The following is a 12,675-nucleotide window of genomic DNA, read 5'->3' as shown; positions in this document are numbered from 1 at the left end:
CCTTAACCAAAAGACAAACATTTGAATGACCATGGAAACAGACTAACAGCATTAGAAATCAGCAGTAGTCTGACCAAGGAATTCTTATCAGAGATAAAGATTTTATAACTGTGGTTCTTAACCAAGAGATGCTGTGAAAATGTGGTGACACTTGGGGGTGTTGTTACAATAACATGGAAGGAAAACCAGGAATGAGACATATCAAGCAGTATCCACAATCCTCCACAACAAAGAACTGTCCCATCGAAAAATGTCAGTAGTACTCCCTAATCGAGAAAACTTGAGTAAATGAACTGGTAAGAAAACTCTAGTTAATAATGGCCACTCTCCAAATTATACCCACAACCTGATTAACTTCAGATATTAACTAAAATCATTCAACATCCAGCTTGAAAGAAACCAATTCCCTCACCTGTGAAAGTAGGAATTTGACCCACCCATGGCTGTTACATAACTATTAAGAGGTAGCCTTCTGACTCCAAGTTCAGTAAATACTTCCTGGATAGTGTATTGAAGGCAACCATATCTCCTATGGCTCATTCCTCTACCACCAAAAACTGCCTACCCAAGTTGACTGATTCTGAAGACCAAAAGACATTTCTGACACTTCTGCAACCTTAGAACCCAACACAAATTGTGCAGGGTACCCTACCAGCAATATTCAGCTCTGTAAATCTAAGTCAACATTCTTCCCCCAAGTTAACTTCTTTGAATGTTCCAAAGGATATTATTAAATGTGGGAAAAGGTTTACATAGGACATACTTGGGAGATGTAGTATGCAGTTTCCCCAAAATCTGAACACCAAACCTACCTCACAGTATATCTTTTAGGACTAAAATGATATAAAACACACTTTGCAAAACTGTGGAATTAACACTATTTAAGATCTAGGAATAGTCTTAAGTTGTCCAAGTACATTTCTTCTACCCTAACCACTGCACATCCTTCGGTAAGACCTTGCTTCATTAAAGTTCAACAGAACTTTTCTCAGCCTGTGAAAATTTTGGGGTGGAAGGAGCATATTTCACTTAATCCTCTTTGCTACTCAGATTTGGTGGATTTAAGCTGGACTGTACACTGCAATTCTGGTTAGATTCTGGGTATTGAACCTTGCTGCCTCTGACATACTCAAATATAAAATAACAATATCCTGAGACTGAAAATGATGAAAATTAAGTCTCTTAAAAATCTAGTACAGGAAAGGAACTCAGTGCGCTCCCTTTACAAAAACAGGGGAAGAAACTGGGATGTCTGGGAAGTCTTGCCAATATATCTAGCTGCCCCATCCTCTCTAATCCTAGCTTCAGGAAAGTATACTGAAACAAAAAGAAATTTTAAAAAATGACTGAAATGAATACAGTATTTTTAAAAGAAGCTCTGGCCAGTTTTATTAAAGAAAAATTGTGCATGATTTACTTTTCACCAGTCTGTTCTGGCATGCTTCTAATGATATCAGAATCACCTAGAAAATAAAACACAATAATTTTACAATTCATTTAATGTCAACAGGTAATCATCAAATTAGCAATGGTTATCTTCAAAAGTTATTACACTAGCTGTGCTACCATTTCTCAAGGTTGATTGGATACCTAGAGTCACAGACATTTCCCACATAAGATTCATCATGTAAATCAGACTTGGTTTATCACCAGCATTTATAAAACCAGACCTAGGAAAAGAACTAGGTCTGGGGACACATGCATGGTCTTAATATAGCGAATGTTTAGCCTGCCCTGATTATTACAAAATCAGAACAGCGAGAATATTCGCAGTATTTTATGAATTAATTAAAAATTCGTAAGTTCAAAACATGACATGTTTTTGTAGGCCCTTCTTTTTCTCAACTTAATTTTATCCATCTGTTCTCAGGCAGCCAGTAAACATTCCTTTTTTCTACTGTTTCACCTGATTATTCTGTCCCTTTATAATTTCACCTTTTACCAAGGCCCTAAAGTCATCATTGCTTAGGTGCTGCATAAAATGAAACTCATGATCTCAAAGTAAAAAGAATTTCATTTATAAAAAGGTAATTCTGTACTGACATTCATTATCAATGCTCTGTAAAATAAAATTACAGCATATCCCTTGCTATATCCAAATCCTCAACATCTGAACTTAGAAACCAAAGACATTTGTATAGCAAGAAATACTTGTATTACATTATAAAGGAAAAGCATTACTTTATGATTTAAAAAGCATACCTGGATCAATGATAGCAAGTGTGCATACTCTGTAGTATTTTCCACACGCTGTGCCCAATTCAATATTATTGCCACTGTAGTGATGGACACCAGTTTTGGCCAACATGGCATAATACTCTATTTCAGATTTCCTTTGGGAACCAAAAGAAGGTAAATAAATACCATACCAAGTGACACAGATTAAATGTTACTTCTCTCATTAGTTCTAATGTTGGTAAGGCCTTCAAACAGTAAGCCAGTTATTACTCTTAAAAACATTACCATATCCATTATTCAATACAAACCATCTTTCCTTGGATCCCTTACAAGGGATGGGACAACCAGTAAATACCTGTGCTCGTGGAAAAGAGTAGAGTACAAAATAAAATTATCATTTACTTAGCATTTACTATCGCCAGACACTTTACATTATATAATTCCCATGACAACTTCTAAGCCATTTCTATCACCCTCTGGTGCTCTGAAACCTAGATGGAGAGTGATACTACAGGTATACCTCAGATACTGCATATTCATTCCAGACCACTGCAATAAATCAAATACTGCAATAAAGCTAGTCACAGGAATTTTTTGGTTTCCCAGTGCATACAGAAGTTGTGTTTACCCTATACTGTAGCCTATTAAGTGTGTAACAACATTGTGTCTAAAAAAACCAACGTACATACATTAAAAAATACTTTATTGTAAAAATAAATAAATAAATTTAAAAACTACCCATCATCTGAACCTTCTGGGAGTCGCAGTAGTAACATCAAAGATCACAGATCACCATAACAAATAACAGAGAAAAAGTCTGAAATATCTCGAGAATTACAAAAATGTGACATAGACATGAAGTGAGCAAATGCTGTTGAAAAACTGGAACCTACAGACTTATTCAATGCAGGGTTGCCACAAACATTCAATTCGTAAAAAAAAAACAAAAAACAAACAAACAAAAAACCACCCCGCAGTATCTACGATGCGCAATAAAGTGAAGTGCAATAAAACCAGGAATGCCATATGCTTGTGCTTACCCAGAGTTAGCAGTTTTGTGTCCACTAAGTAGGTAGACATGAATGGTTTTACGAATTTGAAGGGAGTCCTAATACACTGTTGCCACTACTCACTCAAAAGTGTGGATCCGCAGACAAGTAGTGCCAAAAAGTGCTTGTTAAAAATGCATAATCTCAGGCCCCAATCCAGATCCATTCAATCAGAAATTGCATTTAAACCAGATCATTCGTGACTGTGTGCATATTCATGTTTGAAAAGCACTGCTATAGAAGGTAAGCATGAAAGGTTTGGAATAAGACCAAAGGTTTGGGAGGGGATGGGATGGAAGAAGAGATCTCTCCAGGCTTTGCCAATTACCTACAGACACTATATGAAACGCTGTGAGGTTATGTATTACCATAGAAAAATCAACAAGGGAAAGGGACTGAAAACACGGTTTATATTCTGCATGGCCCAAGTTTCTTTAACTTAGTTACAATACCCATTAAATTCAGTTTCAAAACAGTGAGGCAAGTAAAAACTGGGGGAACTGGGAACCTGCAGCTCCACAGGCCAGCCTGAACTTTTCTGACCTTAGCTTTTCTACACTACAACAAGTTCATAAAATGAAGCTCTTTTAAAGCATCTCAAAGTTAAAAAAAAATGACCCAAAAGGCAGGACACACAAGTTATGTTTCTGCGCTGCCCTCAAACTTCGACGTTCTCTGGTTTTTACCCCTTCTGCCACGCATTTCTCCCAAAGAGAACCTCATACGAGGAGAGAATATGACGAGGAAGAGAAAAATCAAGAGCCAAAAATCAACAACCGTTAAATTATTCTCCAGGTGTCCCTTTGTAATACAAAATTTTACACGATACCCAGTTTATGCTACCCAGATTGCAAGTTCACATTCCCGGATATTCGCTCACGACCAATTTGCAGTGGGAGACAAACATACTCAGGTTCTTTCAATTACCTCAAGGCTGGGCAGTTGTTGGCGAGGATGACCAGTTTCGCTTTGCCGTGTCGGATCATTTTCAGAGTCTGCTTGTACCCCAGCACGTACTTTCCACTTTTCATAACCAGCTGGAGCCTAGAGTTGATCGACTCCAGTGACTTTTTCTACAAAGCAAACATGTAACACGGACTTGAAGGCCTTGTTTGTTAACCACTCAAAACTGGATCCAGCTTCCTGGAAGCTGAACCCCTTAATAAAACCTCCGTAGAGGGTCCCAAATCCCTGAGAGAGTCCTTCGGGTTCATTCTGGACCCCTACAAGGCCAGCGGGCACGCTGTGCGCCCACTGTGCTCGGACCTGCCCGCCCCGGCCGAGACTCATCTCTCCACGTGAACAGGCTTCCGGCCCTGGCCTGCTACACTTACCGTCTTCTTTGCGGCCACCATCTTCCTGCCTTAGGCGCGGGACGCCCCCAGTCTAGAACACAGAGGACAAGACAGGAAGTTTAGGATCCGAAGCTCCAAACGGCAACCCCCTGGACTCCCCGCGTGGCTTAAACCTCGGTACGGAGGAGCCTACTCACTCACTGCAGCCGCCAAGATGGCCGGAGAGCGAGAAAAGAAAGATATCCCACAATGCCAAGCTCTTCACGTCGGGGCTGGGACCCCCGAGACCGGAAGCGGAAGCAAATCACAAGCGGAAGGGGCGGGGCAAGAAGAGAAGGGGTGATGTGGGTATCTCTACGGACTTTGAATTGGTTTGGCCGCTGACTGCCCACCTGCCGGCTGCGGGCCGTAAACCTCGCCGTGTGTGTTCCGCTGCTCATAGCTGAGGACTGAGGAAGTGAGGAAAGTGGACACGAGTTGGAGAAGCCGACTGAGAGTGAGGCGGGAGGGACGGTGAGAAGAGGCGGCGGTGGCGGCGGCTGGACCTCGGTCTTAGCGCCGCTGAGCGCATCTCTGCCCCAAGTTGGGGCTCTTGAGGAGACTCGGGGAGGACCGGGGTGTGCCGCAGCTCCCGGGTCTACCCTCTGCCGTCGGTTCCGCCGGGGTTGAAGCAGCTCCGTGCACTCCCCTGCCCTCACCCAAGTTGCCGGAGAACGGTGACGCCCCCCTCTGGCTCCCGTAAACTCATCTCTTTTGTGGCCGTGTTAGTGGGAACTTGTAAGCCGAATTTTCACTGGGAGTGATAACAGGTCTAATTAAAAATCTTTTTGTTGTGAACGTTGGACCTTGATACAGATATCCAGTAACGAATCAATCAAAATATTAGGCACAGAAAGCCTCTCACCACCACACACACACACACACACACACACACGCAAAAAAAGGTAAATCTGACCAATAGGTAAGCTGTCATCGTGTGTCAACTTTTAGGAATCTATCCTACAGGAACAGTCACACTTGCCCAAAGACATGAGAATAAGGATATTTATTTCAGCATTAATTTTTAATAGCAGAACAAAAATAGAAACAACATCAAATGTTCATCCTTCTTAACCAGTATATATGTTGGTATATGCATAGACAATTCAAGTCTGGAAAGCTAATCATCGGAACGTATCTTGGATGAGAGAGATAAGAGTAGGTGGTGAGGAGAGAACATTTACTTCGTATGTTTCAGTACTGCTTGAATTATTTTACACTGGATTATTTTACAGCATGCATTGTTACGTAAAGAGCTCCTTTTTAATAAAAAAGTGGTTGTTTTCAATAGAGCTTGTGAAACATCAATTATATCTTAAAGCAGTATTTTTCAAAGTATGGCTCCCAGATCACCTGATTCAGAATCACCTGGAATTCTGAGTCCTGGGCCCCACCCAGGTCTGTGGAAGAAATCTTTGGATGTGGGGCCTGGGAATCTGAGGTTAATGAGCAGCCTCCACGATTCTCATACATACTTAAATTTCAGAAGTAGAGAGGAATGGAATAGCCTAGTTGGTTCTGAGGCATGCATGCTTAGACAGAGACACAAACTAATGATGCCTTACACTTTTATAATGAGCCCTATACTTTGAATGCTTTTTAATATCTACTTTCCCTCAAAGTAATCAGGCCAAATATTACCCGCATTTTAGAAAGTATATGATTAAAGCACTTGAGGTGACTTTCCTGGGTGCTTTTCATTTTATAATACCAAATTTCTGGTTCTTAATATATGTCCTCACTATATATATATATATATATTTTTTTTTTTTTTTTTTTTTTTCTTAATGTCCTCACTATATTTTAAAGAAGGGCCTTAGGTGCTTTCTCACAGGGATCTTACCGTGGTTTTGTACTGGAAGCCAGGGAAGCCCAAAGTACTCATTCATCCGTACACTCATATATATGAATCATGACCACAAAATGTTTGAGAATTCTTCCTAGGGAATCTTAACTGATTTTTGCCATATCTTTTTGGAGATATATTTAGGTTCTTGGTTTTTCTATTTAATACCTGCAGGACTTTGGTCAAATTGTCTAACCTCTCTAAGCTTCAGCTTCCTCATCAAAAAACTGGAATAATAATGTCTACCTCATGGTATTGTTATGAGGATCACAGTAAACGTAATGGTGTATGAAGCACCTAGCACAGGGCCGTGTACATAATAAGTGTGCAGTGGATGTTAGTTCTCTTCCTCAGTCCCACTCCTATCTCCCTAACTCCCCACTGCAGCCACCCATCCACACCTTAAGTTGTGGTCACAACATTGCAAAACCCAAACGCTAGGAGAAGAAACACTTGCCATGCAAGAACGACAGTCAAATCCTTTGGCTCATGAAGATTTTGTAAATATTTCCACACTTGTATTTATTAGAGCAGGAGTTGGCAAGCTTTTTCTGTAGAGAGCCAAATAGTAAAGATTTTAGGCTTTTGGGGCCATATGGTCACTTTGGCAACTGCTTAACTCTGCTGGTGTAGCACAAGAGCAGCCACAATATGTAAATGAATGAATTGCATTCATTGAATGAATGAGCATGGCTGTGTTCCAATCAAACCTTATTTACAAAGTCAGGATTTGGCCTGCAGGCCATAGTTTGTTGACCACTGTGTTAGAAGATTACTATTACTTTCATTAAAAATAGCTACTTTAAGTCATGTCATTTTTTTTTTCTTTTTTTAAATAAATGTATTAATTTATTTTTGGCTGTGTTGGGTCTTCGTTTCTGTGCGAGGGCTTTCTCTAGTTGCGGCGAGCAGGGGCCACTCTTCATCGCGGTGCGCAGGCCTCTCACTGTCGCGGCCTCTCTTGTTGCGGAGCACAGGCTCCAGACGTGCAGGTTCAGTAGTTGTGGCTCACGGGCCCAGTTGCTCCGCGGCATGTGGGATCTTCCCAGACCAGGGCTCGAATCCATGTCCCCTGCATTGGCAGGCGGACTCTCAACCACTGCACCACCAGGGAAGCCCCTACATCATTATTCTAAATAGATGTGTATTGAAGTATTTACAGATTAAGTGTCATGATACCTGCAACTTACTTCCAAATTGCTAAAATAAATGTAAATAAAATCCTAAAATAAACATAGATAAACAAGTAGGTAGAGCAAATGCAGCAACATGTTAACAACTGTTGACTTTACAGTGCAGGGGGAGGGGGTGAGGTGTGACTTCCCTGGTGGTCCAGTGGTTAAGACTCTGCGCTTCCACGGCGGGGGCCTGGGTTTGATTCCTGGTCAGGGAACTAAGATCCTGCATGCTGTGCAGCGTGGCCAATAAATAAATAAGTAAAACTACAGAAAAAAACCCCCAAGAATATTTTAAAAAATAAAAATGAAAAACAAAGTGGGGGGTATACAGGTATTCATCGTACTATTCAACTTTTTGTGAGTTTGAAAATCTTCATACCAAAAAGTCGAGGAATTTATATGTTTCAAGAAAGGACTTTGCCATTCAGACATTATTTTATTTTTTCTGGATGCTAGTCTGTAGCATTTTAGAGTGATTTAGAAAGAATACCAACAGGTAAATGTGACAGGACAGAATTCACACAAGGCTCTCTGGTTTTCCTTCCCCAAAATCACTGCTCTAAATTTCTGAGAATTCTGCAGGCACCTGCATTTATTGTGCTTCTGGTTTTTACTTGCTGTGAGAATGAAAAGTGACAGGCTGCATTCTCTGTTAGAGCAAATACCAACAAGATCATCTGCTATTCATTGGTTCAGTACACTGGCCCATCCCCTTATTGTTAAGCAATTAAATCTATCATATTCATTGTCATCAACTATTACTTATTCAATGTCCAAATTAGGAAACAACCCATTAATGATTTGGAATTCTATTTGTCTAACTCAGCCTTCATATTCTTAAGGCACCCTGGACGTTAAACATGCTCAGAAATAAAGTAGGGAGAGGGAGGGATTGTGAATCCAAGTGAAAAGACCCTGTGTAAACTCAGTGAATGTTGGTGGCCTTTCAGCTAGCTAAACACACGTACGCTGAGACACGAATTCTGAACCCATAGAGGACAAGAGGGAATAAATGCCACCTATTCCTCTCCACCCTTTCTGCCTCCACAATAGTGAAGAATCCAAAATATTTCTCCTATACCCCTTTCTGTTCAGACTGGGAATGCTCCAGACTGCACTGCATTAAAAATAGGGCAGAGAGGGCTTCCCTGGTGGCGCAGTGGTTGGCAGTCTGCCTGACAATGCAGGGGACACGGGTTCGAGCCCCGGTCTGGGAGGATCCCACGTGCCGCGGAGCAGCTGGGCCCGTGAGCCACAGCTGCTGGGCCTGCGTGTCTGGAGCTTGCGCTCCGCGACAACAGGGGCCGCGGTGGTGAGGGGCCCGCGCACCGCGATGAGGAGTGGCCCCGCTCTCCGCAACTGGAGAGGGCCCTTGCGCAGAAGTGAAGACCCAACACAGCAAAAATAAATAAATAAATAAATTTATAAAGTTCCTACCAAAATTCAAAAAAAAAAAAAAATAGAGCAGAGAAACACCTTCTCCTATTTTCTTAAAAATCATTTTTCCATTCCTCAAAATGGGTATATTTTTATACTCTTGGATACAAAGAACCCAGAGCACTTTATTCACTGTTTTACTGTGGCGGAGTGACACTTTTGCAAAGTAGAGTAGTTTTACATTTCTTAGAGTCAGTTTTTGAAATTTTAGTGTTAAATGAGATTCCTGTGTTTCTAAGCGTCCACAAAAGTATGATGTTTTACATTTTATTTTTAATAATTTGAAAAGTCTAACATATACTTTTATTCTTAATAAAGCTATAATGCACAGGCTTCTTTTTTTTCTTTTAACTAAAATTTAATTCCATAACACTGCATGTCATGCTGATCAGAAAATGTCCCTGATTACTTAATGGAGAAATAGATAATAAATGCAATTTTGTGACAACATCATAACACGGGTATGTCAAAGAAAAGTGATAAAAGGAGTCCTTGAAGGCAAAAAACATTTATGAACTATGCCTTCAAGATGTAACACATCAGCCTGTAAAATCACAGTATCGGTTATGATTCCATGTTATCAAGACAGGACTAAAGGAATAAGACAGGACTGGTAATTGCTAAGAATGAGTGTGGTCTGGGAGAGGGGAGGGAGAGTAAGCATTATATCTTAGTTTAGATACTTATTTTGTAAGCAATAGAAACAAGTTAGCCAGTTAAGCAGAAAAGGAATTTATTTTGTAGTTCACCAAATGAACAGGAAGCCTGGAGAGCAAGAACTGGATCTGTGTATACTGGTCATGGGGGAGGCACCACCATTTATTAGTCACTGGTTCAGAGCACACTCTGCAAACCTCAGGATAGCATCCCAACTTTCAAAGGTGCTTTACCTTGGCTGTGCCATAACTGAGTGCCACCCTATCATTCTATAGGTTTGGCTTCTTCTGGATGATGAGGTATATGGAAAGACTGGTAAATCACATAGAAATTAACCTATTACCTTGCTTGTCTCATAGTAAAGTGAGTTCTTTGATAAGATATGATACTGAATGTAATGTCTTGATGGATGTGTAATGGCTTGATAATACCATCCCCTAATTGATGGTGTTGGCAGAGGCATGATGGGCAGGAAAAGCAAATTTAATCCAGTGTCTATTACAGTAAAGATTCTCTACTGTCCCCAAAGAGGTCCAATAAGTCTTCTGCAAGGAAGATCTTCAAAGTAAGGATACCATTTCAGAGGCTTACAGTTGGTTACTCTTGCTGCTGCTGGCAAATTAGGCACTCAGCCAGGAAAACCATGTTAAGTGGTTTGAGCCCATACATACCTTCTATCCTTGTCATTTTATACTTGAGCCCATTGAGCAAGCATTGGGGTGGCTCGTGAGAAAGATCTCCTAACATCCATGGGGCACCTGATTATTACTGTTCACCTGATTATAAAATGCTTCCTCTGAAAGAAATGGAAGAAACCATGACTTGAATAACAAATTATCTCTGAGGCAAAGTAAGATACCCAAGTCAACTCCTAAACAATAAATGATGGGGAAAAGGGGGAACTTACCTGGGCTCAGTAAGCCCTGGTTTAGCACAAAAGCATTAAGATTCAGAGAATTCCAAGTCATGTATTTATATTTAATCTGTGAGTGATTGCATCCCTTTCTGTAACAATGGAGTTTTGAACATTTTCACTAGCTAAATAGAATGTGGCTTTCACTTAAAAAAAGAAAGAGAATCATCTGAAGTGGGAGCCTGCTATGAGCTGACTTGTGGCCCACCCCAAAGTCCTATGTTGAAGGCCTAACCCCCACTGTGGCTCAATCTGGAGACAGGGTCTTTAGGAGGTAACTCAGGTTAAATGATGTCATAAGGGTGGAATCCTAATCTGATAGGATTCTGGCTTTACAAGAAGAGGAAGATCTGCCCCCCTCCGCAACCCCCCATGTGAAGACACAGTGAGAAGGTTGCCATCCATAAGCTAGAAAGTAAGCTCTCACCAGAAACCACATTGGCCAGCATCTTGATCTTGGACTTCCTAGGCCCCAGAAGTATGAGAAATAAGCATCTATTGTTTAAGCCACCAAGTTTATGGTATTTTGTTATGGCAGCCCACACTGACTTCTACAGGGCCTTTTGATAACATTTATATAAGAAATAAATATTTCCCAAATCTAGGCTTATTCTGAAAGGTCCATCCACATTCCTCCTTTAAACTTCCTGGCACTAATCCTGTATTCTTGCTCCTTCTCAGTTCTTGACTTGGAATCCAGCCAAATCATTAGCCACTTTCAAAGTACTTCTCTTTCCTTGGGGCACAGTAACCCCAGACAGAAGGTAAGGAGAAGAATCACAGTACATATTTGTAATGTTATGAAGCATACTTCCTCAAAGATACCCAGTCTCCTCTTCCTACCAAGGGATTTGTGAACCGACTGCTGGATGGCCAAGGCTTCATCTGGCTTGTGCTGCAGAAGGGAGAGGGAGAGGAAGATGGAGAGAGAGAAAAGAGAAGGGATCAGTAGGTGGAGGAGAAGGGAAGATGGGAATGAAGGGAGGGAGGGAGGGAGAGACCTCTAAACATATGGTAATGTCCATAGCTGTGTACCCCATGACCCATAGAGGGAAATATGACAAATTTTAGGCATTTTGAGCATCAAAATAAATAATGATGATGTTATGAGCTGATAGTGTCCCCATCAAATTCATATGTTGGCGCTCTAACTCCCTATACCTTATAATGTGGCTGTGTTTGAAGCTAGGGCCTTTATAGAGGTAATTAAGGTAAAATGATGTCAATCCAATATGACTGGTGTCCTTATAAGAAAAGGAGATTATGACACAGAAACACATGTCAGGAAGACCATGTGAAGATACATGGAGAACACTGCTGCCTACCAGCCAAGGAGACAGGCCTTCAGAAGAAACCAACCCTGCTGACCTTGATCTCAGACTTCCAGCCTCAGAACTGTGAGAAAATAGATTTCTGTTGTCTAAGTCACCCAGTCTGGTACTTTGTTATGGCAGCCCTAGCAAACTAACACAGATGATAACATAACTCATTGACTAATATAAGAATTAATGAGTATTTATTGCTCTAAATAAATGAATAATAAATGGAGGGAAAGGGAAAGTGCTCCCTAACAGTAGAATGTCAATAATAAATGTAGATGGAATAATGTAGAAATTAGGAAATTAGAAAAACCACCGTTTGATAACCATCATAGTAGTAAGTGTTCCAAGCAAGAATATTAATGTGTGCTAAATTAGCAGATAAAAGTTTGATGAGACATGTACACACTACTACACTTTAAATAGATAACAACAAGGACCTACTGTATAGCACAGGGAACTCTGCTCAGTATTCTGTAATAGGGCTTCCCTGGTGGCGCAGTGGTTGAGAATCTGCCTGCCAATGCAGGGGACACGGGTTCAAGCCCTGGTCTGGGAAGATCCCACATGCCGCGGAGCAACTAGGCACATGAGCCACAACTACTGAGCCTGCGCGTCTGGAGCTTCTGCTCCGCAACGAGAGGCCGCGACAGTGAGAGGCCCGTGCACCGCGATGAAGAGTGGCCCCCGCTTGCCGCAACTTGAGAAAGCCCTCGCACAGAAACGAAGACCCAACACAGCCAAAAATTAATTAATTAATTAAT

General features: G+C 41.1%; 1 protein-coding gene and 1 non-coding gene across 3 annotated transcripts in view; both read right to left on the bottom strand.

Moving 5' to 3' along the window:
* Positions 1 to 1,363: 1,363 nt before the first annotated feature.
* RPL30 (ribosomal protein L30) overlaps positions 1,364 to 12,675 on the bottom strand; it is a 451,366-nt gene continuing 440,054 nt past the window's right edge. The window contains exons 1-5 of one of the 2 annotated variants that reach the window (XM_059901562.1): positions 4,720 to 4,770; positions 4,562 to 4,613; positions 4,155 to 4,300; positions 2,203 to 2,333; positions 1,364 to 1,463 (exon numbers count right to left, since the gene is read on the bottom strand). In XM_059901562.1, the coding sequence (XP_059757545.1) occupies positions 1,414 to 1,463; positions 2,203 to 2,333; positions 4,155 to 4,300; positions 4,562 to 4,582 (348 nt within the window). In that variant the 5' untranslated portion in view covers positions 4,583 to 4,613; positions 4,720 to 4,770 and the 3' untranslated portion in view covers positions 1,364 to 1,413. Of the gene's footprint in view, positions 1,464 to 2,202; positions 2,334 to 4,154; positions 4,301 to 4,561; positions 4,614 to 4,719; positions 4,771 to 12,675 lie in introns of those variants that run through there. The other variant, XM_059901563.1, reaches the window with a different exon arrangement.
* LOC132352153 (small nucleolar RNA SNORA72) lies at positions 1,642 to 1,773 on the bottom strand. The gene has a single exon (XR_009498616.1). It is a non-coding gene; the product is annotated as a small nucleolar RNA SNORA72 (small nucleolar RNA).

Source organism: Balaenoptera ricei, chromosome 17 (genome assembly GCF_028023285.1).
Source record: "Balaenoptera ricei isolate mBalRic1 chromosome 17, mBalRic1.hap2, whole genome shotgun sequence".
NCBI classification, from domain to species: Eukaryota; Metazoa; Chordata; class Mammalia; order Artiodactyla; family Balaenopteridae; genus Balaenoptera; species Balaenoptera ricei.
Note: the sequence above shows the minus strand (reverse complement) of the source record. Positions and strands in the feature narration are given on the sequence as shown.